The following is a 26,080-nucleotide window of genomic DNA, read 5'->3' on the forward strand; positions in this document are numbered from 1 at the left end:
GCTTGCAAACAATAAAAACCCAAATCTTTATCTCGCAAAATCAGAATATTGTGAAAAAGTTGTATGTTGGACTAATAGTTGCACACCAAGAATATTCATAGAAAGTTAAGTGGAAGAAAAAGATACACCAGTAACAGGAATAAGCATCGAAAGAATTGTTGAGGGAAGGCAATTCAAAGTCCCTTAGAGAAATTTAGTGTTTCAGAATTTAGAATAACAGAAAATAAAGGCCCAGTCAAAGTCCAGACCTCGTCTTTATTGAAACACTTCAGAGAACTGAAGAAAAGACAAAATCTGCAAACTTCAATGAGCTGAAGAAAAGTTAGAAAGAATTAAAATTTGATCTGATCTGTACAGAAACGTAATTTAAAGAGTTGCTGCTTCCAGGATTTCAATTTTAAACCAAATCAGGTCGACTTGATGCACCAAACAGAAAAACAGAGAAAAAAGTAAACCTTTAAAATAGTTTAACTGGAGTCTTCTACAACCGTTCACTGCAAAAACACATCTGACTGAAGAGATTTGGTCTAGTTTATTGTGCAAATATCTTAGTAGATTTGAAAAAGACAAAACTAACTTACAAGTAACTTCAGCAAGATATAGAGGCTTATTTTGAGTCAATATTCTTTAATATTGATGGAAAAATAGAAAAAACTTTGGAATTTGAGTTTGAAAAGTTGAAAATTTGCAACAAAAAAAAGTAATTTTGAGAATAATCTTAGAAGTTTTCCAGAAAAATTAAGAAATCACAGATGTTAAATCAAACATTTGCAATTTTAAGTCACAAATTTTTGACTTTTGAGGCTCAGAAATGTCAATGTTTTTTCTAAAAGATTTCTGACAATAGGCTTAAAATTTTAGTGTTTTCTTGCAAATTTTTGACGTTGAAACTCAGAAATTTCCATGTTTTCTTTCAACAAAATTTCAGATTTTTTTTTACTAACAAATGTTTGACATTTGAAACTCACCACAAATTTTTTTCTAAAATTTCTGAGTTTACTCTCAAAATTGTTGATTTTTTTTTCTTTCAAATTTTTGACTTGAAGCTTGGAAATTTCATTGTCTTTTCTAGAATTTTTTTTAGGTTTTTGGTGGAAATTTACTCATTTTTTCAATCCGAATTCACTTTAATGCCATTCTGGAAACAATCTGACAGCTGAACTAGCATTTTTTCATTGGTATTAAAAGGAATTAAAAACATTTTTAACTTGTTGAAAAGTTGTTGGTAAATTAGTTTTATTTCAAGTGTAATGAGATATTTGCTCTAGAAACCAGACTAAAATCTTGGTTAGATTTTGCGTTTCTGCAGCATTTCCTTCACAGCAGCTTTTATTCTCTGCATGCTGAACTTTGCGGCAGCAGAAAATGAGGAAACTCTCCTGCTGCCTTGTAATTAGAGCTCGACAAACAGGACGCACCCTGAAAAACTCAGAAAAACAACATCCATCACCTCCACAGATTTATTGTGCTGAAATTTCTTCATCATGAGCGGCGACACAAAACTTCAGCGGGAAGAGATTCCTGAATCTAGGCACAGAAACGCGAAGATTTACCAGTTTTTACAGCAGCAAACAAATTAAAAGCTCCATGCAGCAGTTTATATGTAACCATCTAAAGCTTGAACAGATTAAATTAATCTAACAAGAGAGCAAAGGTCGTCACTGAGGAAGACTCTCAGGCACACAGTAACACTTTAGTCCAAAAGGAGGAAGAGAAATCTCAAAGGTAAATATGTACACCTGGGTGTCCTTCAGGGAACATCCAGATCCGTTTGAGTTCAATCTACGGTTTAAAATCCGTACAAAAGCACTTGAAAACATTTCTATAAGCGATTTTTCTGCTGTGTCGTCAAGATCTGATTTAATTCTACATATTTAATTCATAAGTCACTAAAATACACAAAAAGGTGAAAAACTGAGTTTTGAAGATGCAAACTGCTGAATTTTCTTGCTTACTCCTGAAAACAGAAAACGTGTTTATAAAAACAAAACTGGAAAAAATAAAAGTAAAAAAAAAAAAACAGCTGTGATACCAATATATCATTTTCTGTTGATTATAGAAAGCAGAAATAATTTTAATTTTCTTGAAATTGAAATAAAATGAAAGATGAATCTAAAGCAAATTTAAGTTTAAATGTAAATCTGTCAGGATTTTAAATCATTTTAGACCAAAACTAATCAAATTCTTCAACCAGCATTTGTCACAAAATGGCCATCAATGTTTTCTTTAATGTGAATTTTAAAGTGTCACTTTAACGGAAGCGTCAAAATTTGAAATGACTCCCTCAATTTAGCAAAAAACTTTTTTTTATGTTAGCTTGTTTGTTTTCAGCTTTTCTGAAAAAGAGTTAATCCAAAACAGCCATTATAAGTCATATCAACCAAGTCTAAGAGGCTCTGGATGGTGATGCTCCAGTAGCTGTCAGTGTTGCAGTGAATCTGAAAAGGCCTCTGACTCAGGCTGAGCGTTATGACTTAAAAAAAACAAAAAAACATTTCCTACCAAATCTGATTTTAATAAATTTTCTTGCTTTCTTTAATTAAAAAGAAATTACAAATGACAGATTATTTCAAACATCCGTTCTGTGAGTTAAGATTCAAGATGGCCGCCCTGCGAGCGCTGACATCACTGAACTATGGAAAGAATAATTTTCCAGAAATTAAAAATCACAAAAAACAAAAAATTTGATCTATGTATTGATAAAAATGTATTAATCGCCCTGGTTATGACCTGCTAATAGCTCAATATCCATTCAGCAGAGATGACATTCCACAGGATACCATCTGCTATTCCACCTCCTTTGCTTTTACAGCACCATTTTGATTTGTTGGGCTTTAGCAGAGAGGAGCTGGTGACTCTTTGTGGCACCATTTTAAAGGAAATAAACTTTCCATCAGTAAATTGAATCAAATTAATATTCCAAATGAAAAAACATCCATAGTCCCCTAGACTTCAGAAATCGGGGCTCAACCAACCGTTAGCCACCATTTCTGCAAATTGTCTGACTGAACACAGAAAATTCAAATAGAGGGAAAAATCAGAGTTTTTAACCACTAAAACCTTCCAGAGGATCATGATGGAGCCAGAAGGCGCCACATTTTAACAAAAGCAGAAAACCCAAATATGTGCAAACTGTCAAATATTTTAATAAACAAATACTTTAAAACTGAAATAAATCATGGGAGAAACAGGAATTAAAATGGCTGCAGATAAAGCCTGAAGCGATTCTCTGAATAATCAGCAGGTTAAAACCATCGGGAAGGTGAGTTTTATTTTTTTTATCTTTTCTGCTTCATGATTCAACTGGAAATCTTCTTCGTTTTGCCAGGAAACTAAAAGGTTCCTGCGCTGGCGATCAGTCAGGCGGTCTTACAGCAGGATCCGTGCACACAGGAAACAGTAGAAGAAGAAGAAGATGCAGACGTGTTCTCCTATAAATCGGTTTATTTTCCTTCAACCCGGTGACACCGCCGCTCCGCCGCCGCGTCCGGTCCGTCCTCCAAACCCGACCGCTGCCGGGTTTTTCTTCAGACAACAGGCAAAAAAGGAAGAGAGCCACCTTTCTGAGGCCTGACCTTTGACCTCTCCTCCCGGGGTTTGCTAACAGTGTGTGTTCAGGTCCGGGGGGTTCTGGTCCGACCCGGCGTCTGGGGGATTCGCTTGCCCCTCCCTCTCTCTCTCTCTCTGGTGCTCGCTCGCTCGGCCCGGCGCCGTCTCCCATCAGCGTCTCCTGGAGGACAGAGCAGGAAGTTACTGCAGGCGAGCAGGAAACGGTTTCGTCTCCCAAATACGGTCCAAACGTTCGCTTTCTCTCAACACGACTCAAATGTAAACATTTCGAAAAAACAGCTGCGTTTCCATCGCGCAAAATGGAATTAGGAAAATAAAACAGCTTAATGGAAACAAGACAATTAAAAAAGAATCAAATTTATGGCTGAAGCAATTAATCAGATTAATCATGATTAGAACAAATTATTACAGAGCAGCAGCACGTTTATAGGGATAGAAGTCACCTGCTCTAGACTCCCCCTAGTGGCCTGGAGGGACCACTGAGCGTTATGCTCTTGTCATTTATGTTAGCCCTGTTTAAGCTTTTTGTTACTTTTTAGTTAATTATTAATTAACTAAGAGTAGCTAACTGTTGGCTAGTTTTAGGTAACAGTTTTGTAAACAAAAATTTACCTCTCCAAATCTCTATCTGGGCTTTGATTGGACCATTGCAACAACTTGATTTTTTTCTTAGATGTAATTTTTTCTGAATTTATACGTTACTTACCTTCTAATTTTCTGCTCCTGTAACTGGGAATTAAAATTAGTTTGGGACGTTATTGTTCCCAGGATTAGAGTCTTTGGAGAATCAATATTTAATGGACTTTAGGATCTGGCATCGGCAGCCGCTATGAAGCTTATCCTGGAGTCACATGATCCTGACCTTTACTTTGGTTGTTTTTTGTAATCCCCGAGATGTTTGTGTTGATTAATAAATTGCAACAGATAAAATATTTCAGCTCAAGAGCTTGCTTTTTTGGAAAAAAAAAATAAATAACCAACTTTTCAAAAAGACAGAAAATTTTCAAGAAGGGCCGCAAGGAACCGTTCGTTTTGCCTTTTTTTTTAGTTTTCATGATGATGGCTGTCATGGAAATTTATTTTTACACAAAATCAGCAATTAGACAAATGTGTTTACAGTCAAACCATTGCATGCATATTTTGAACAATTGAAAACTATATTTTCATCATCTTTTATCGTCTTTTTAAAAATGGCCGCCATGGTTGTTACGGAGAAAATATGTTTGCAATAAAGTCGGAAGGAGCTGTAGCCAGTCGGACACGGCTGACGAAAAAGTTAGGCACGTTAATCATTAATCCATTAATGAAAAGTCTTAAATAAACTAAGGCTACGCTAAACTGATAAACAAAAAAATAGCAGAAGTTGGCGCTAAAATAAATAATTTCTAGCGCCAACTAATCTGAGGAGAATAAATAATGAGTGAGGAATCCGATAAAGAACAGATCAGTTTTATTGGATCCTGCTGCAGTGAATCCAACACACAACAGATGCAGCTTGTTGCTGCTGAACTGGCTTTTATTTTAAAAAGTCTCTGAAACGTAAAAAACTAAATGTGAAAATATAAAACGATCTAAGTCTCTGTCTCTGGGTGTTCAAGGTTTTATTCCACAGCTTGTCCCTGCTGTCTCTGCTGCTTGGCTTTCCTGTCTCTGTCCCTCTGCCTGCCTTGGACCTCATGCTTTTCAATTCTCGCCCTTTTCTCTCTGCTAAAACAGACACCAGGAGGCGATTCAGACATCACACCCGGAGCTGGAACATTCTCTCCGTTTGCCGCCTCGATGCTCTGGACCACGTCTCACCTTCCTCCGGTTTTGAAGATGAGGTCGGCGTTAGGAGCGCCTTTCGGGTGCTGGTAGCGCGGCCGGCGCTCCCGGTTGGTGTTGGCCGGAGCCGGACGCTGGGCGAACGACTGCATCATCTCTGAGGAACGTGAAGGAATGAAACACAAATAAAGATGAAATGAAAGAAGAAAAGATTCTGGGTTTTCCTCTGACAGGCTCCAGCTTCATGTTCTCAGCTGCACTGGGTCATGCTTCAGGAAATAAATCCATGTTAATCTGTTTAAGTGTCTTAGCCACGCTAATGCTAAGTTGCTACACACAACACAATAAAGAAGCTAATGCTAAATTGCTACACACAACACAATAAAAGAAGCTAATGCTAAGTTGCTACACACAACACAATAAAGAAGCTAATGCTAAGTTGATAGACACAAAACGTAGCATAAGCTAACCCTGAACACAAAATAAAAAAGCAGAAGCTAACATTAAACTGCTATACACATTTTAAAAAAATAGCAGATGCTAATGCTGCTTATGTTCACTAACCATCCATTTAGCTAAGAGTCTTAGCTATGCTAATGCTAAACACACAAAAAAATAGCAGAAGCTAGCTCAAAACTGCTAAATTCAAACAATTAGCACAAGCTAACTCTAAACAACTATGCACAAAAAGTAACAGAAGCCAATAATAAACCGCTAAACAAAAAAAAGCATAAGCTAATTCCAAACTGTTAGTCACATAAAGAAATAGCAGATGCTAATGCTGCATAGCTAAATAAAGCAATGTGCGTACCCTGGTAGTCTTCCTGCTCCTGCCTCTCGTTGATGTCCAGGGTGAGTTTCTTCATCCTCATCCTCTCCTCCTGCTCCGCCTGCTGCTGGTTGAAGTGGTTCGCCGCCAGGTGGGACGACAACGGGACGTTCAGGATCTTATACTGTCACAAGAAACAGGAAGTTAGGTTACAGATAGAAAAGACAATAAAACTCATAAAGTTCAGAACAATCTCAGAAATTTTCTATATAAAACTTGGAAATCTCAGTTTCAAAAGTCAAAATATTTGAAAAATTAAACTTTCAAAAAAAAAAAAAAAAGGGCTAGTTGAGATGGAAGCACCAGACTGAAGACTTTTGTTGTCCAGTTTTTGGTAGAGAGAAAGAAAACAGAAAAATGATAAATTATCACTTATTGAGCTTATTTTAATTTATTATGCAGAAGTCTCAATGCTCCTTCTCCAGCTGTTAGCTTAGCTTAAAGACTGGAATCAAAGGGAAACTGCTAGCCTCATGCTAACAGAAACACATCCAGTAGAATCTTCAAAGCTCAACAATAAACCGATTCAGAGCTGGAAGCTCCAGATTCTCCCTGAAAGAACTCCTTCAGTGCCGAGCAGCGGCTGAAGACGAGCGGACAAACGGAGCTCAGAGCTGCAGTTAGAGCTAAACTCACACAGTGTTTACACAGGAACAAACGTCATTTCCCCTCCACGCCGAAAACCACAAAGCAGCTCTGTGTTCACGCCGCACTGACGGCTAACCGGAGCGACTCTGGCAGGCAGAGGCGGACACACCCTGACCCTCAAACCGCAGGTTTCTCCCCCGCAGGACGGACGGAGAGATTTAACCCAAAGATATTTAACTGGAGACGTCAGCAGAGCAACGCTGCTAAAACATTTAAATCACCCGTCAGGATGGAGTCCCACAAGGCTCACTGCTCGGTCCTAAACGTTTTTTACTGTATTATATATTCAATGTATCCAAGTTATTAACATTTATTTGCTGATGATGTCACATTGGGGTGGGCATTTATCTTTTTATAATAATAATTTTACCAATAATTACCACGATAAATTCCAATAAATTATGTTTAAAACTGTCCGTATTTCTGGGATTTAATTTTACAATTTTCTCCACTGATTTTTCACTGAAAGCATCAATAAATAAAAACACATTTGAATATAATGCTAAAATAAAACACGTGCATGAAATAAGATTTATGGTTGTGATAGTTAATATATAACGAAAAAGCTAAAATGTCAAAAACGACTGAAATATCAAGTATTTAAAAAAATATTTCAGTTCATATTTTATAAAATATAAAAAAATTCTAAATATTTACTTTTTTTCTAATGACTTCTAAAAATAAATAAATAAATGTCATAAATGATTTTCCATGTTATGCTGCTGCTCATCATTTCCATACAGTTAATTTGTGTTGATCTGAGGAAACTCTTGTTAAACCAACACACCTGCTTACTGAAGGCCTCCTGCTGTGTGAGTTTTGATTTTTGTTTTGCTTCGCATTGTGTTTGGATGGAAACGTTAAAGATGAACAAAATAAATGATAATTTTAGAATTTGAAACAAAAAGTAATGAATCATCATCATAAAAAGAATCTTTATGATCCAGATCAGTCGAACCTCTGAGGGTTTTTCTCGTCGTTTCCTCACCTGCTGCTTGTTTCCTTTGCGTGTGAGCATGACGAACTGCATGGTGTCGGAGATGTCCGAGTCGCCCTCTCCCATGCACTGCTGGCCGGAGCTGCCCTTCTTCAGCTGGCTCTTCAGCTGCAGCGGGATGGCCACGTCCAGCTGGTGCACCTTCACCGCCTCGCCGCTGCGCTGCTGCAGAGACCAGAAGCAGGAAGCGGAAAGTCAGCAGGCAGGAAGAGTCGCCACATCCCACAGGAAGGACAGGAGGAGAGAAGACCTGCAGGTTCTCCAGCATCATCTTATCCAGAGCCTGGATGAAGTCTTCGTCCTCAGCGCAGGCGACGTGCTTCAGTCCTCCGCCGCGGATCGTCACTTCCTGGCAACAAGAAACCCGATTTAACACAAAGACCATCCACCATGACGCCACCAGATCCATCACATGAATACATTGTTCTCCTCGTCCGTCTCGTTCTCCTTGTTGGAGTCGGTCAGGTAATCTGTGTTCTCCTCCTCCTCTTCCTCACGCTCCTCTTCCTCGTTCTCAGATCCTTCCTGTGGAGACAAAAAACCTGATTGTTACCTGAACAAGAAAATAAAATAAAAAGAGAAAATCCAAAAAGAAAGACAGAAAAGGACAGGTAGAATGGAAGAAAAACAGAAAGAAAGAAAATACAAAGAAATGCAGAAAAAAGAAAAACAGCGACAAAAGGAAGAAAGAAAAAAAATACAGAAAAAGAAAAGAGGAAATATAAACTCCGTAACCGCCTCACGTCTCTGTAGCGTGATGTAAACAATGACGTGTCACCATAGCAACCAAACGGACTCACATCCTCTTCCTGTTCGTTCATCTCGCTCTCGTTGCCCGACTGCTCCTCTGTGTCAGCGGCTCCCTCTTCGTCCTCATCCTCGTCTTCCTCATCGAGCGGCTCGCCTTCACTCATGGCGCTGGAGCGGCCGTCCTTCTCCATGGCCATGCCTTCAGTAAGACACACATATACACACACACACACTGCTGTTATGAACACATTAAACATGGAGGCAATTAAACCGCTCACATGTTGACAGAAGGAAGGTGTAACGACTTGATCTGAGGCTGCAGATCAGGTCGGGTGTGTCTGAAGGCCTGAGGAATGTCCATCAATCACTCTCTACTCTACAGCATTCATGTCACTAAAACACTCATCAGCACCAGCGTGGAAAGTTACAGGGTAAAAACCGGCAAACCCTTCCTCACTTCTCATACCCTCCTTTAGGGGGCGCCGTTACTTCAACAAATCTTTCAAAAGTCTGACTTTTGCATCTTTTCTAATAATTCCAAGAGTTTGAGATGCAAGTTATCAATTTAAGAATTAATTCATCTAAAGTTGATTGATTAACGGTTAATTGATAGGCGGCCAATTTCTTAAAAGTTTTTGGTTTTATCAAGAGGGACGACCGTCTCTCCACAACACAAAAGGCTAAATTATTCATAATATACTGACCTAAACCCCCCCCCCCGTTACATTTAACATTATTTTATGTCAGCTGTGTCAAATACAGGCAAAAATTGCAGTTTTATTACCTTATTAAAAAAGAAATCTCTGAGGTTGCCGAATAGAAAAATAAAGAATGAAATATGTAAAGAAATACCGTCTGTGGTTGACTTGAATGAATGCTAAAACTTCGTAACAAGTGAATTAAATCTCGAAAGTCTTTAAAATCGACCGTCATTTTTTTTCCCACCATGTTAGTTTTTCTCCGTTAGCTTTCGGTCACATTCTCACCTTCATCTATAAATAAGAAATTGACGCTTCTTCGCTGAATGACCGCTATTAAAGGTGAAACTTTAACAAGCATATTGTGTGTATTATGTTTTAAAACAGAACCGCAGAAAGTACATTTTCGATTCCACAACAAACTCTGGCCGTTTCTCTTTCTAGTTCAGAGATCTCTCCGCCATCTTGTTTCTATATTAACAGTTTTGCTCATGACCAGCGGCGCCCTCTGCTGGATGGCGGCCAAACTACAACAATAAAATAATATCTAAACGGACGTTTTTAGTTAATCGATTGGAATTAATTTTATCTAGTAAACCATTAAATTGACAAAAACAACGAAGAACCAGGGCCATACTGCTAAACAAAACATTAACTATGAGAAGTCAAAATAATCCGAGAATAAAGTGGAGATAATATAAGAATAAAATCGTAGGAGAAAAAAACTAAATAATACAAGAAAAAGGTCAAAATTATGAGGATAAAGTTGCAATATTATGACTTCATTCTCGTAATAGTACGACTATTTTCACATTTTATTAACTTTATTAGAAAATTGTAACTTCATTTTCGTAATTTAATTTCTTTCATTTCTTTTTTTTTTCCCGTCAAAGGCCATTAACCGTAAGTAGATTAATTGTTTTCATCCCTGCCAGGAGTATTTATGGACTGATTTAGACGTAGTTTTTCCTCCTCTGAGCTAATTTAACTCCAGGTTGATGCACCTGAGTCACTTTCTCAGAGGGTGGAGCTCAAATTTTTCTCTGCATTCCAGTGCAACACACTGAAACTGTGGAACAAAGCAGAGTTTTCATGCTGTCATCGAGCTGCGGAGCCAGATACACCTGCTGCAGAATCGCTTCCTTCTTCCCTTTCACCTCAGACAGACTGGAACTAAACCAGGCTGCAAGACCAGGCCGTTCTATAAATACAGCCACGCTAAAAAGAAAGTACACCCTCATCCTGACCTGGGGTTTTACACAGTAGATACCAAAACATCACACTCTACTGGTTATTCAGAATACACTTGTTTCTGCAGGCTGGCAGCCATCTTGTTTTGTAGAGAGGCTTTCTCTTTCAACCCTTCAAAACAAGCCATTCATTTTAAATGATCCTGTCATGAACTTTAACCTTTGACTTCAGAGTTTTTTGTTTGTTTTGCTCCGTCTGACCTGGAGGTGAATCTGCAGGACAGACTGGTTGAGTTCTGGATGACGTCTTTCTCTCATGATGCTTCCAGGTTGACTTTCTACAGCAGGGCGTCCAAACTTTTAGCCAACAAGGACAAAATGTTCAATTTGGAAGAAGTGGATGGTTACAGAAATCTAATTTAAAAATGCAGCAGAAAATTCACAATTTTTTTTCTTGTTTCACTAAAACTCAATATTTTCTAAAATGAATAAAACGGTCAGATTGTTGAAGGGTAAAGAGTTTCGTGAATTGATTAGTGTTGAAAAGAAATCTTGCTATAAAATTTATGCATCAAGCAACTGTGTAAACTCACTAAACTCCAGCCTAATGGCTACAGGATGTGCTAACTTTCTGCATTTATAACTGCATTTTAAATAATATGTTTAATTTTGTTTAATTAAATCAGTTATAGTCCAGTTATGTCACAATATTTCACCAAATATCAACTACGTAACGAGGGCCAAAATGATTAACTGGCTTAATTGTGATTAAACATCAACTAATTTAGTAATTAACTCAAAAAATTGCCAATAGCTGTAAGAGCAAAACACTCAGAAGTAATTAAACAAGAATATCAACATTTTGCATTTAGGATTAAAAAATAATAATTATTTGTCTGTAAATCTACCCAGAAATCATCAAGAGATTTAAATTCTGTAAAAAAATCTTATTAATGTATAATGAGTCTGTTAATCTAAAAAAATAAAACGGATGACACTGTGTTGATGGTAAATCAAGCAGAACGGGCTGAGCTTCTCACATGTTGGAATCGTTTCTTTTAGCTGCAGATAATCATTCACTAAAGGAATGTTGTTATTTTAGGGAAATAAAAGGTTTATTTTATTATTTGTACAAGAAACTGAATCATTTGTCTGAAGTGTTTTTTAATTTCTAACATTGTATAAATAGGATTAGGTGGATAAATTAAAAATCAGCAAAACGTGCCATGTAAAAAAAAAAAATCAGATTTATCGATTAATAGTCAATCAATCGATTAGTGAAGTAATCGTTAGTTGTAGTTCTGTAAGTAAAGTAAATATTCCACCTCTGGTTCCAGAGGTGTTAATATTCCCATCTGAGGCCAGATTTCACACCAATAAACCTTCATTTTTCATCTTTTCATGACGTTCTCAGTGAGACTCCGCCTTCACTGTGAGGGGAATGCAGATTTTCCAGCCAGGTCAGATCATGAATCTCTCTCGTTTAAAAATGTTGCTCTGCTGCGTTGAACTTGTTTTTTTACTGAAATCTGCTTCACTGAGTCTAAAAATAGCAGCTAATGATGACCAGCTCATCTTACTCGGATGAAAACAAAACAATTAAATCAATTTCAATGAGTAATTTCTGTTTTGGTGACGCAGCTGGAATAAAATAATCCATAAACGTGATTACATTTAATCCCAGATGCTGCGTGCTGACGGGATCGTCAGGTGAGCGCATGCGTTTGGTATGCAAGCGTTTCCTCCTACGCAGCAGGGAATGCGACTCTGCTGGGAGGAAACCAGAGAAACCAGCAGCAGCGCCAAACCGCGTCGCCCGGAAACTCATTCTCACCCAGTTTGACGAGAACTTCCCTCTCCAGGTCGGCCACCTGCCTGGTGGCGTCGTCCAGCGAGCAGCTGAGCCGCATCTTGGGCCGCAGCAGCTCCAGCGTGTCGCTGATCATGTAGTCGATGTCGATGGGGAACGGGTGGTCCTTCGTCCAAACATCCACGCTCTTCTTCCACCAAATGTAGCGCTGCAGAAACACAAACCTCATTAAACCTGCAGAAAGGTTCTTATCCTATGACATCAGTTATAACTGTTATTAATTAGTTTGTGGTTGTTTTCTACATTCTGCAGCAGGAACAAGTTCACTAAAATATAGCAAAATGATTCCAGATGAGTTTAACAAACATTTTCTGAGATATAAAATATAAGACAATAAGTTATTGAGCGATTATTAATGAGACCATTCATATGAAATCATGTAAAGGTGCCAGACCTTCCTCCTCAGATTAAAGGTGTAAACAGAATATTGTACATAAGAATTAAATAAATTCTGGTGAAATAAAACAAAAATAAATACAGAGAAAGTTAGAAAAAAATCTCAGAGATTTTCTCTCCATTTATCAAATAGAAATAATTTGGGTGATTCTCACTGATCCAAAACAAGAAAAGTTTATTCTGATTCAACTTCAGACTGCGAGAAAAAAGTGGATGAAAACATTTGTTTTCAAACTGACGTTTTTAACTAAGTGTGAGATTGAACTTTATTATCAAACTGCTCCATTTGAATATGAATCACTTTCAAGGACTTGATGCAGAAGTCAAGCACTTTCTAAACCTTGAAAACACAAAATCCTGAAGGATTCCAGCCCCCGTCTGAACCCTGTGGTTCTGTTAGCATGTCAGCGGCGGGAGGCGCTGCAACCGACCTGGAAGTAGATGAGGAAACAGTCGAGCTTCTTCTTGCTGGAGCCGCGGTCGAAGTACTGGCCGCAGGTGTCGAGCAGCGTGCAGACGAGCCGGATGCGGAACAGGTGCTCCGGCGGGTCCAGCGGGCTGGGGCTGCCGTCCGGGTTCACCCCGAAGGAGATGAAGGAGAAGAGGGTCCGGAAGACCACGGCCGACTCCACCATGCGGTAGTTGTAGAGCTCACCCAGGAACTTGGCGCTGCTGATCCGCCGCTGGTTGAACTTGGGCTGGTTGACCTGGAAACAGCAAACCATCAAGGCTGTGGTGGCAGCAAACCCCATGCTGTGGGGAAGCCACATTGTTTACCGGAACGTTGAAGGTTTGACTTCATTTCCATCCTTTTATTTCCATCTGATGTCAAAATACTCCAGTAGTTTCAGTGAGATACGTTTCACTTTCAGAAGGCAGAATATAGGAAATACTATGAAAATATGCCGTTAGGAATTAAAATGATTAATCGGCTTAATCGTGATTAATCAATTGCTGAAATAATCATCAACTAATTTAGTAATCGATTAATCATTAACTGAAGTGTAAAGGCTCAATTGAAAGAGAAAGACACTCAGAAGTAATTTAAAAAAAAAAAACATAACATTTTGCTTTCAAGATTTAAAAAACTTAATATTTTCTACCCACAACTCCGTAAGTTGAAATTTTAGCTTCAGATTCAGTAAAGAAATCTCCTCTTAAGCACCTTGTGAGTCAGTTACTCTAAAACTAATCTCCAGATCAGCCCTGCACTGTGTTGATGTTAAATCAAGCAGAAAGGCTGATGTAGGATCTGAGTCACTGCAGCTCAGTAACATGTCAGAAAAAGATGCAAGCTGGATTATTCTGACAGATTCTAACTTCTGGTTGTATCTGAGGTCTGAAATACCGGTTCTGATTTTCACAGATACAACTTTTTTACTCTGACACATAAGAAATGTGCAGCAGGTTTTTGAATCCAACAGAAAATAAAGAAGTGAAAAGATTTTACTGAAATCTAACTAATGTCCAGCAGATTTCCCACTGGGATCATTTCACAAATCCTTTGGGCTTTGGTCTAAAATCACAGTTAACATACTGTAGTTACTGTCAACCAGCCTGGACAAAAGGCCCAGTGTTTCCATCGGTGCCACAGGGTGGATGCTGAATGTGTGCAGTAATGTGCAGACGGCTCTGCTTGTGCAGCTCAAACATTCCAGGTGAAACTCAGGATTCAAATTTTCTGTTTTGCAACAGCAAAGGAAACTTGGAATAGTTTCTGTTTTTACACGTCTATCGATGCTTTTTAATGCACAGGAGACATTTTAATACATTAGAAATGTTAATAGAAGAACATGTGGGGCTGAAACGATTAATCGGATTAATTGTGATTAACCCGTTATTGAAATAATCATCAATTTAGCAATTAATTAATCATTAACTAGAGTGTACAGACTCAAAGAAACACCATTAACTGAAAGAACATATTCAGAGTTGAAATTAAGAGAAAACTTTACTCAGAAATTTTTCTCCAGTAAGAGCAGAAATACTTCATAACAAAAACATAATCAAGTGAAAGCAGAGATACAGCTAAAGGTGATTGTTTTTCCCAAAACTTTTTGGAGTTTCATGACCATCTTAGCAGAGTTTGGTGTGAGCGTACCTCCATGCCGAGCCGGATGTCCTCCAGGACGCCGTCCACCACGTGGATGCCCACGTCCTCCTGGTACGCCACCAGGCCGGCCAGCAGGTTGGCCACGCAGTGGATGCTGTTGTACTTGACGTTCCAGATGTTGATCATGCAGCAGATCAGGTAGCCCTTCACCTCGGGCTCCTGCCACGGCAGCTTGCGCATCTGCCGAAGCACCTTCTCCGTGGTGACCTTGGACAGGTCCTTGTACAGCAGCTTCCTGATGTACTCCTGCAGCGGCGGCCGCTTCTTCTTCACGGCCTTCTCGATGGGCGGCGGGTTGCAGTAGTAGTAGGCGTTCTCCACCATGGTGACGTAGCGCGCGTCCAGGTGCTGCGCCTGCTTTTTACGCATCATTTGTTCCTGCAGAGCAGAGACAATCTGAGCTGAATATCTGCTGAAATTACTTATTAAAAAACACTTTTACTGTTTTTCATTTGTAACATTTTAAAGAATTTGCTAATTTTGCTGGAGGATAAATTGTCCCAGACGTTAAACGATAAAGTTGCTGTTTTGAGACCATTTTCAAGTAATATAATGGAAATAATGACATAAAAATGCAAGAACAAATTCACAAAGATCAACAAACTTTAAATTCTAACATTTTACTCTGAAACTAGAAAACATTTTAAATATCCAAAACAGAAACAACAAATGAATTATTAAGACTCCTTAAACAAAATAGTCCTTCAAAAAATGTCTACCTAGAGTTTAATTTCTTATTTTAAAAAAGAAGCTTAATTGCTTGTTTATATGCATTTACTGTATTTCTAATATTTTGTAAAAAGACATAAGTGGTTAAATAAAATATATGCAGAATCAGACGCTGAAGCCCTAATTGAAATACCAGGAGTCCCATTAAATTAGTCAGTGTGTGAGAATTTGAAGTCATGTTGGAACATTTTTAAATTATAAAGTTTCAACCTTATTCTAAGCTTTGTTTTAAAAAAAGAGAGAGAAAATCTTTAGAAACTTTCCCAAACATGAAAACATTAAAAAACAAACATTGGCTGTGTTTCCATGTAGATGAACAATTTAACATTTCAGGAAAGAAAATGCTTAATGAGAAGAAAAACCTTTCGATAAAACCTTCTGGATTAAATGGCTTTTTTTGAGTCAAAATTGGTTTATTTTGCAAAACTGCAATAAAAACACTTTTTCTGCATCACATGATCAACAACAGGATGTTACTACTGGCAGAAACGACGAAGAAAACAGGAAGTAGTTGGAGGATGATACGGTGGCGTGCTTAATTACTTATCGCATGAATAAACTTATTCACATGATTTTAATTGTTTCTTATGTAATAGAAACATCACAATCGCAAAATGTTTTTTGTGCAATGCTGAAAGTTTTGTGCACATTTGCTACAGATTCAAGATTTAATCCGTCGTCTGGTTTTTGTGCTCATAAAGTCAGAAACGTTGGGGCTCCAGGGAGCGGACTGACCAGCAGGACGCTGGTCCGCAGGTGAGAGTCGGGCGAGCGGAACAGGAAGCGGCCGCAGGTCTCCAGCAGTGTGCAGGCCATCTCGATGTGGTGGTGGGTGAAATCAGACAGCAGCATCTGTTGGGCACAGGAAACGTTTACGGACCTTTTCATCAAACATCTGAGGAAACCAGAGGACGTCCGGAGGTCCAGACTCGCCTTCAGGCAGTGCAGCGTGTCGGTCTTTGAGAACATCTTGAACTTGGAAAGTTCTCCGATGAATCGCACCGTTTTGTTTTTGGTCTCGATGTTGATCTGGTCCTTCTTACGGATCTAAAAAAGGAACAAACATTTACTAAAGCAAATATTTTCAAATGTTATTTTATGTTTTTTGGGTTTTTCTATATTTAAATAAATTGTAGGGTTTTACACTTTGCCCACAGTAAAACTCAAGAACCTTTCAAGCATTTCCAGGGAAGTTTTCAAACTTTCCCAGAACTACAATTGAGATTAATTGATTGTTTATATTAATGCTTTTAATGCACAAGAGAGTTTCATACATTTGGAAATGTTAATGCAAGACATAAGGAAATATGTAGCGCTGTAACAATTAATCAGATTAATCAATAATTTTTCTGGATTTCAGCAAAATAATTTAGGCAATTCTAACAAAAACATTTGGTTTAAACTACAAAAAACATTTCTCTACTTTAGGCTTTTAATCAAATGTTAGATTGCACTTTATTATCAAACTGTGCAGTTTGATTATAGAGTACGTTCAACGACTTCACACAGAAATGAAGCCAAACCATGGAAATACAAACATTTAATCATTTTCAAGTGTTTCAAGCAGCTGAATAAACCCTGAAAGGCTTAATTAATACTGAGATCTGCAGAAACATGTATTTCTCTCTGTATTTGCAGTGAATTTAAAGGTGTAATGATGGAAAAACGACCCACATGGAACCTGAAGTCTCCCTTCAGCATGGAGCAAAGATCCTCGGCTACGTCTGACATGCAGGGATGCAGCGTCGCCACCAGGCGAGAGTAGAAAGGCAGAAGATCCAACCTGAAACATCAGCTGGTCACCAAACAAAAACACGGTGTGACAGCGCCTCTGTGTGGCGACTCCTGGTATGAACCTCACCTCTGCCTGGGGACGGTGAACAGGGCCCGGACCAATTTCCTCCGGTTGGACTTGGTGTTCATGTTCATGCAGAAGTCCATGGCGGCCTGAAAGAGTCCAGATCAGCCGTTTACCTACTGTTTGGAGCTGCAGCAGAGTTAATATGAGTTAATCTGAGGTTTGAACCTCAGATTAACTCACCTTGTCTATCAGGTCTCTGTTGACACAGTTAGGAAGCTGCTGAATGAAGGCGTCCACGATCAGCTTCAGGTGCGACCCGGTGCTGGCCTCCTCGTCTTCTTGCTCTGCACAAAAAGACGACAATAACGTCTAAAATCTAAATTAGCTAAAAACCTGCCAATAAAAGAAAAAAATGCAGTGAAATCGGCATTAATAATCAGACTTCATTTCCATCTTTTATTCAAAATACTATTATTATATTAATCACCTTTTGCATCCTGTTATTAATCAGTTAATCTAATGAATAAATACGTTGTTCTCATGTTAAGTCAAGCAAAAGCAGAAGAACTTTTCACATGTTAAATGTTTTTTTGGCTGCAGGTGTTTCCATTTTTATATAGGAAAATGTTTATTTTCCTATATAAAAATGGAAGAGAATTAGTTTATTTGCACCGTAATGTATTTTTAATATTGTATAAAACGGATGAAAAACTGAAGAATGTTCAAAATTTTATCAGATTAATCGTCAGAGTAATTGATTAATAAAATAATCGTTAGTTGCAGTTCTAGAAACAAATCAGGGATCCGATAGATAAATTGTCACAATAAATTATTGCCATAAACGATAATATAAGATTAAAAAAGGGACATTTAAATAGCAGGACGAGCAAAAATATAAAAAAGAGCAACTAATAATCTGTAAAATACTTCGGTTTAGTCAGATTATGTTATTATTTCCACCTTAGACGTGTTTTTCAGCTGAATCGTGGAGGAAAATGTCAGATTAGAGTCAGTCAGTTCCCACCTTGCTCATCCAGCAGCTTCTTGGCCAGCTCCTCGTTCTCCACCTCGTCTCCTCCCTCCAGCTCCAGAGGCTCGTCTGCGATGTCCAGCGCCTCCAGCTCCAGCTCCAGCTCTTCTGTGGCGCTCACGTCTTTCCCTTCTCTGCCATCTGAGGACAACAGTGCATCACTCACACCGGCCCCACTGAGCCGCTCAACCCGACTCCAGTCCGCTTGTCCAGGAAGTCCAGTTTGTTTTGGTGAGGTGTGAATCCTGATCTGATCTGGTTCGCCTACAAATCTCGGCCTCAAGTAAAGTAAATTATACTCCAGTAAAAGTAAAAAGAAATTACTCAAGAGTAAAAATGTATTTGGTAAATTCTACTCAAATACTGAGTTACTGATTAATCTAATATTTAAAAACTGTATTATCAGATGGACCAAAATATAAAGTTATGTGGAAATTTCTGTTTTTAAAGATCAAAAAGAAAATAAATCACTTGAATGACAATTACAAAATAACTTTTTTCAAATAAGTTTCTTTCGATATGAAACTTAGGAACATTTTAATAAAAGTTTATAAGTTTTTACTCATAGTGTCCAGAAATTTTTCTCAAGACTAGCAATACTTCGTAATAAACAAATCAAACTCAGAAAGCACAGAATAGTGATAAACGTACCTTTGGCGTCGTCCTTGTCTTTGCTCAGGCCGCTCTTCTCGTTGTCCTTGAACAGGATGGCAGGAACGAAAGCCTTCAGGTCGATCAGGTTTTCGTAGAAGTTTCGCGCATCTTCGTCCTCCCAGATGCCGCCTTCCAGTTCGTACTCTCCGGGTTTCCCGGGGGTGAAGATGTCGATGCCGGGGCCGTGCTCTGAGGGAGAAAACAGCTGATGCCAGGGCTTCATCCAACCAAATTATCCAGAAAAGGATAGTTTCATGCAAAATTTGCATCTTTATACTTTCATTAGGGTCTCCACTGCCTCTGAAAAACAGACCAAGCGCTTAAAAACCCTCCCCAAAAATTTTAATAAACTGCCTTTTTTTGCCCAATGAGTTACAGGTTTTTGGTGTCTGGAAAATGAGCCGTTTCAGAAACATCCTGATTGTTAAGTCACATTCCACGGACTCTGCCTTGTTACCTAGCAACCCCAGCAGAATTCCACCCCGTTACCTAGCAACCCCAGCAGAATTTCACCCCGTTACCTAGCAACTCCAGCAGAATTCCACCCCGTTACCTAGCAACCCCAGCCTGAGCTCCATAAACGTATCATCCTATGAAGCACAGTAATAGATCACCTTTAAAACAGAGACTGTTTCATTTTATTAAATTTCATATTATGGAATATGAATAAAAAATAGAATTTGGCTCAAACGTGTATTGTTCAGGTTGTGGATTATGTTTTTTTTTTTTTTGTCAAGTAGCTAAAGTGATTATTAAAGTAAATAATCAATTTTGACAATAAGTTATCAGTATAGTAACTGGATAACTTTTTTGGGGAAGTAATCAGTAATTAGTAACTAATTACTAGTTTCCTGTAATTTGATCTGATGCAGCTGAGGGCCGCCCCCTGCTGGGCCGCCCCCTGCTGAGCCACCCCCTGCTGGCCGGCCCCCTGCTGGCCGGCCCCCTGCTGGCCGCTCGCTCACCTTCCTGCACAGTCTTGTCCTGCGGCAGCTCCGGCATGTTTTCGTCCAGCAGGTCGGCCAGTGTCTGCGTGTTGGCCAGCAGTTTCTGGTAAGACGTGGCGAACTCCTCGTACTGCTTGTGGCGATCCTCACTCAGCTCGCCTTTGGAATGCAAGATCCGCCTGAAACCAACAGCAGAACACCTCAGCTCAGGTCAAAGTGCTTAAAAATACATTTTACAGGAAAATTAATTTACTTTTCCATTTTCTGTCAACTTTCCTTGAGTTGAGGAGCTCATTTATAATTCTGATAGCGTTTAAATAATAGAAAGTCATCTCATAGTGAACTGAAAATGAGAGAAAACGTCTACATCACCCCACTCTACAGTCCTTCACTGAGAGAAGAGACTTTAAATCCTGCTGGTAGTTTATAAATCACTGATCGGACCGTCAGATTGTCGAACCTCAGATTCAGGAAGAGCAGTGTGGTTTTCGTCCTGGTCGTGGAACACTGGACCAGCTCTACACCCTCAGCAGGGTCCTGGAGGGTTCTGGGAGTTCGCCCAACCAGTCTACATGTGTTGTGGACTTGGAGAAGGCATTGGACTGTGTCCCTATGGGGACCTTTTGGGGGGTTCTCCGGGAGTATGAGGTACTGGGCCCTTTGATACGGGCTGTCAAGTCCTTGTACGACCGGTGTCAGAGTCTGGTCCGCATTGCCGGCAGTAAGTCAGGCTCGTTTCCGGTGAGAGTTGGACTCCGCCAGGGCTGCCCATTGTCACCGATTCTGTTCATTACTTTCATGGACAGAATCTCTGACCAGCCGAGGTGTTGAGTGGATCCGTTTTGGTGGCCTTAGGATCACATCTCTGCTTTTTGCGGATGATGTGGTCCTGTTGGCTTCATCAGATCGTGATCTGCAGCTCTCACTGGAGCGGTTCGCGGCTGAGTGCGAAGCGGCCGGGATGAGGCTCAGTGCCTCCAAATCCGAGGCCATGGTCTTGAGCTGGAAAAGGGTAGAGTGCCTTCTCCGGGTCAGGGGGGTCGTCCTGCCTCAAGTGGAGGAGTTTAAGGATCTGGGGATCTTGTTCACAAATGAGGGAAGAAGAGAGCGGGAGATCGACAGGCGGATTGGCGCAGCGTCTGCTGTAAAGCGGGCGCTGTACCGGTCCGTCGTGGTGAAGAGAGAGCTGAGTCAAAAAGCGAAGCTCTTGATTTGAGGTTCCCACCCTCATCTATGGTCATGAGCTTTGGGTCATGAACGAAAGAACGAGATCACACATACAAGCGGCCGAACTGGGTTTCCTCCGCAGGGTGGCTGGGCTCTCCCTTAGAGAGAGAAGCTCGGTCATCCGGGAGGGACTCAGAGTAGAGCTGCTGCTCCTCCACGTCGAGAGGAGCCAGTTGAGGCTCAGACATCTGGTCAGGATGCCTCCTGGACGCCTCACTGGTGAGGAGTTCATGTCCCACTGGAAGGAGGGGAGACCCAGGACACGCTGGAGGGACGATGTCTCTCAGCTGGCCTGGGAACACCTTGGGGTTCCTGGAGGAGCTGGAAGGAGTGGCTGGGGAGGGAAGTCTGGGTCTCCCTTCTGAAGCTGCTGCCCCCGGATGGCTGGATTAAAGATCTGCTGCTGCTGGATCAACCTTCCAGACCTCTCAGGTTCTGGTTCTGGTCTGAACCAAACATGGAGAAGCAGCATTCAGCTTCTATGCTCCACAAATCTGGAACAAACTTCCAGAAAACTGCAAAACAGCCGAAACACTGAGTTCCTTTAAATTTAGACTAGAAACCCACCAGCTAAGTTGCTTTGGAACCGTAATAAATTGAACATTGATCAAGATATTTTATGTGTATTGATGATTTTAACGATAGTATTTGATAAGATTAAATGTTTGTAGTTTCACAATTGATGTCTGTGTGTTGTTTTTATTACTCTTTTAACGTTTTTGTCTTTTTTATTATGTAAAGTCCTTTGAACTGCGGTGTTGCTGAAATGTGCTATACAAATAAACTTGACAGATTGATCGATTGATTGATCTGACCGGTTCTGCCTCTCGATGTTCTGCAGTTCCCGGTGGTCCTTCTTCAGGTGTTTGGTCAGGGAGGTGAAGTATTCCCTCAGCAGGTTCTGGAACGGCTGCTGCTTCTCGGTGCTGATGATCTCACTCGGCGGGAACGCCAGGCCGAACTTCTCCGCCGCCAACTTCACCCTGCGCGGCACCAGACCGGCGATGTCGTCGCCGCAGTGCTTGCAGAAGCTGATCACCACCGACACGTGTGTGTGCGTCTCGCGGTCCGTCCCGATGATGTTCTTCAGCTGCTCGTAGATCAGCGACAGCCCCTCCCTGTCGGTGAACAGGCCGACGATGGTGAGCTCGGCGATGAAGCGCAGGTCGGTGCGGAGCTTGCTCACATTGGGCGCCTTGTCCTCCTTCCTGGCCTCGAAGTGTTTCTTCCAGGCCTGCAGCAGCAGCGGCGCGAACTCAGCGTAGCGCTGGTGGAACAGGGAGCACAGGTGCACGGCGCAGCCCACGTCGGAGATCTTCAGCTTGGCCTCCACCAGCGAGCTCACCGCCTCGCCGATGTACTTGCTGAGGTTGAGCGAGGCGAAGTCGTTGGAGAGCGCATCGCGCTGCTGCTCCGTCAGCGTGCGCAGCTTCTTGACGAAGGCCGTGTTCTTCTTCAGGCTGGAGTCCAGGCGGCTGAAGAAGGCCTCCTCGGGTCGGGCCTCCTGGGCGTTCTGGTTCCGGCTGCGGAGCTCCTTCCGGCCCTGATGCCGTTCCCAGGCCTCCTGGTGCAGCTGGTGGCCCTCCTCCTTTTCCCTGGAGACGAGAGACAACGGTGGACCAGGGTTTGAGTAGTTCTGGGTTTTTCTTTACACTGAAAAAACACAAAATCTTAACAAGTATTTATGGTCTAGTTTGTAGTGCACATATCTTATTACACTGAAAATACAACAAAACTAATTCACAAGTAACTTTTCAGCGATATAAAGGAGCTTGTTTTAAGTCAATAATTTTGTAATATTGATGAAAAAGTTCTAGTTCCACCTGCAGATTATTTTACGACAAACATGGGGAAAATATCTTGTTGTAAGTAAAATAATCTGGCAAATGAACAAGCAGTTTTTCATCAATATTCAGGAATTATTGACTTAAGCTCCTGCATCTTGTTGAAAAGTTACTAGTAAGTTCGTTTTGTCTTATTTCAAGTGTTCCAACACATTTGGATTAGAAACTAGACAAAAATACTGGTTTTTATTTTAAACCTTTTAGATTTTAAAATACTATTAATTTATAAATTAATAGTATAATTAATTTATAAATTAAAGATCTGCTGCTGTTGCATCAACCTTCCAGACCTCTCATGTCTTCTGGTTCCAAACACGGAGAATCATGTTATATTTATGTTTACATTTGAAAGTCTGACATTATTTTGATTTTAGAATTAATGGATTTGATCTAAATGCATCTAACAAAAATTTAACTGTTTTGTGACTCGTTGATATAATAAAATTAGCAGCTTCTATTTGCGTTATGCTTAATTCCTAAACTGGATAAATAAAAGCCAGAATCTCTCAATGAAATCTTCTTAATGAACTGGATTAATCCAAACTTAACTTGACCTCATCACTCGGTTTCTTCTTCATTATGAAGTTACTCATGACTCACTTGAGCAGCGCTGCCTCTTCCTCACGCTGCCGTTTGGCCTCATCTTCTTCGAGCTTCTTCTGCAGCTCCTCCTGTTGCTTCTTCTCCTCCTCCTCTTTCTTCTTCTGATCCTCCTCCGCTTTCTGCTTTTCCTCCTCTTTCTTCTTTCGCTCCTTTTCCTCCTTCTTCTTCTTTTCCTCCTCTAAGCGCTTTTTCTTCTCCTCCTTGCCTGCATCCTTTTTACTGCTGGCTTTCGCCTCTTCTTTAGCCTTGTCTCTAGCAGATGCCGCCCTCCGTTCATCCTCTTTGTCCTTCTCTTTTTCTTTGTTGCTGAAGGAGTTGACGTCTTTTTCATCCATGTTTACTGAGGGCTTGCTCTCAGCAGGCATACTGAGGATGGAGAACAACAAAAACTTCAACAAAATAGAAAACTGTTCAGATTCCTTAAAAACCATGAAGCATAAACTAAACTGAAGCTTAAAATCAGCAACTTTTCTATCTGTTGAAGTCATTAAAAAGTAAAATCCTAATAAATGACACTGCTTTTATACCAATTTCAGAGCTGAACCTTTTTAGAGAACTGTTTATTAATCAAAAAGGAAAATATCCTTAAACTTAAGGTGCTGTCAAAACATACCAGATAACTTAAATTAAACCAGATACAAACTGGATGTTTGGGCTTTACTTCATTGGTATGAAAAACATAAAACTGTTCAAAAAGCCAATAACGATTGTGAATATTTAACTTATTATGACTTTTCTTCAAGAATAATTCACCATATACAAAACCTTTCTAAAAGATTCTAATTAATGAGTCTCAAAAACATTTAATTTCCCTTTGAGATTCATAAAGTATTTCTGAATTTGATGCAGAGCAGATGAATTTTACACTTTAATATAATAAGTCATTTTTGTGGCAATCTGACACACTAACATGTAACAGCTGATTAAAACAACTTCTAAAAATCCCTGCGCAAAAGAAGTTATTCCTTATTTTGTAAAAAAATAAAAAAATAAAATAAAATAAAAAATCTACAAGTTACCAGTTTTAAAGACAAAAATTTGATTTTAACTCCACACGGTTCTGTTCAATTCAACTTCATAATATAGACCTGGAATGTTGCTGCACCATTTCTTCAAACTACCAACTATTACCACGCAAAAAAGTAATTTAAACCGTAGGAGCTGTAACAAGTCAGGGATTTTTTTAAAATAGTTATTTCAAAACCTAATTTAACGACAAAACCATTTGCTTGCATCGTGAGGAAGAGTCGGAAATCAAACCAACGAACCGCCTTTTAACCACAGACCTTAGCTGACACGTTTACTGAAAAAATACAAGTTCCTTCAGCTCTTAACAGCTAAACTCGTCGATGTGCTTTCATTTCAGGGTGCTACTAACAAGCTGTAGCGTTAAAATGTGTTTAGAAATTCATAAGTTAGCATTAGCATTAGCTAACGCATTGTATGAACCGACATAAACAGACGTCTATACACCCCGGGAATGCGCATTAAGCTGTGGCAATGTTGACTGTAAGTAACATACAGCGTAAAATAACAGATATAGGCACAAATCGGTGGAAATGTGGTTGTAAAAAGATGAATTTTACCTACGGATGACTCCAAAACAAACATCGGTGAATGGTTTCCAAGTTAACCGAAGAAGGACCCTGTTATATTGGTACTATACGTTTTGCCCGATTAAAAATATAGTAAATAAAACAAACATGGGTAATTTTGTGGCAGCAAAAATAATTGGTCTATATAAATACAAATTTATTTTTAATATATGTATGTTTTACTTTATCATATATTTGGCAAATTTAAATTGTGTCAACTGGAATTTTTAAGGTCGCCTGTAGTTGTATGCTAAGCGGCTAATATAAAACTTTATAACCAGCAATTTCTCTCCTCAAACACTCCCACTAAGGAATAAAATAAATAATTTAAAACTTTATATTACCCTTTTTATCGCATTTAATATATATTAACTATTATTTTTTTATAGTTATTACTACTTTTAAATAGTTGACATTACTTACATCTTTTAAAATGTTTTTTTGCTTTTTTATTTTTTAAATAATTGTAAAATAGAAAAGATCACACAACATCAGAATCAGATTCAAATCTAAACTTTAACTTGGTCACAACAAAACCTTAATTTTGTGTCTTTATTTTGAGTCACTGGTGTGCTGCATAACTTTTCTTCACCTAATGAAATCATCATTTGAAAAAATACTTTCTGTACTCAGTTTATCTTTGATTTATGTTTTTGACATATTAATATGTAAAGGAAAAAAAAATCTAATTTCAGGACCACAAATATGTTTTATCATATCAATTCTTAAAAAGACCTGAAATAAAGGTTTTCTCTTACCATTTATTAATTAAAATGAAAATTAATTTGAGATGTACTCAAAGTACAGAAGTTAAAAACTCAAGAG

At 39.4% G+C, this 26,080-nt stretch overlaps 1 protein-coding gene across 5 annotated transcripts; it reads right to left on the reverse strand.

Annotated features, from left to right (window-relative positions):
- Positions 1 to 1,446: 1,446 nt before the first annotated feature.
- Positions 1,447 to 25,351, reverse strand: upf2 (UPF2 regulator of nonsense mediated mRNA decay). Of its 5 annotated transcripts, none has more exons than XM_016662392.1 (21): positions 25,247 to 25,343; positions 23,658 to 24,026; positions 22,029 to 22,808; positions 20,005 to 20,165; positions 19,037 to 19,228; positions 18,380 to 18,526; positions 17,596 to 17,699; positions 17,416 to 17,501; positions 17,229 to 17,337; positions 16,488 to 16,601; positions 16,290 to 16,406; positions 14,814 to 15,203; positions 13,144 to 13,419; positions 12,281 to 12,464; positions 8,609 to 8,757; positions 8,229 to 8,333; positions 8,059 to 8,157; positions 7,800 to 7,973; positions 6,146 to 6,287; positions 5,371 to 5,491; positions 1,447 to 3,727 (listed from the first exon to the last, which is right to left on the reverse strand). In XM_016662392.1, the coding sequence occupies exons 2-21, from the start codon at positions 24,023 to 24,025 to the stop codon at positions 3,721 to 3,723; spliced, it is 3,825 nt and encodes a 1,274-aa protein (XP_016517878.1). In that variant the 5' UTR covers position 24,026; positions 25,247 to 25,343; the 3' UTR covers positions 1,447 to 3,720. The 5 variants fall into 5 exon arrangements, with proteins under 5 accessions (XP_016517878.1, XP_007575236.1, XP_007575235.1 ...); XM_007575174.2 differs by having other exon boundaries at positions 1,447 to 3,730; XM_007575173.2 differs by lacking the exon at positions 1,447 to 3,727 and adding an exon at positions 4,999 to 5,277 and having other exon boundaries at positions 25,251 to 25,351.
- Between the last annotated feature and the right edge of the window lie 729 nt (positions 25,352 to 26,080).

This window comes from Poecilia formosa, unplaced genomic scaffold, assembly GCF_000485575.1.
Source record: "Poecilia formosa unplaced genomic scaffold, Poecilia_formosa-5.1.2 Scaffold371, whole genome shotgun sequence".
NCBI lineage: Eukaryota > Metazoa > Chordata > Actinopteri > Cyprinodontiformes > Poeciliidae > Poecilia > Poecilia formosa.

What these genes read in the sequence shown, in the direction of transcription:
- upf2 (XM_007575173.2), bottom strand. Translation starts at nt 24,025, where the DNA reads ATGCCTGCTGAGAGCAAGCCCTCAGTAAACATGGATGAAAAAGACGTC. An exon ending in AGACGGACGAGGAGAACAAT is followed by an intron (nt 8,158 to 8,228) that starts GTATTCATGTGA and finishes TCTTGTTGCCAG; the next exon opens with GAAGTGACGATCCGCGGCGG. An exon ending in ATCTTCAAAACCGGAGGAAG is followed by an intron (nt 5,278 to 5,370) that starts GTGAGACGTGGT and finishes TGTCTGTTTTAG; the next exon opens with CAGAGAGAAAAGGGCGAGAA.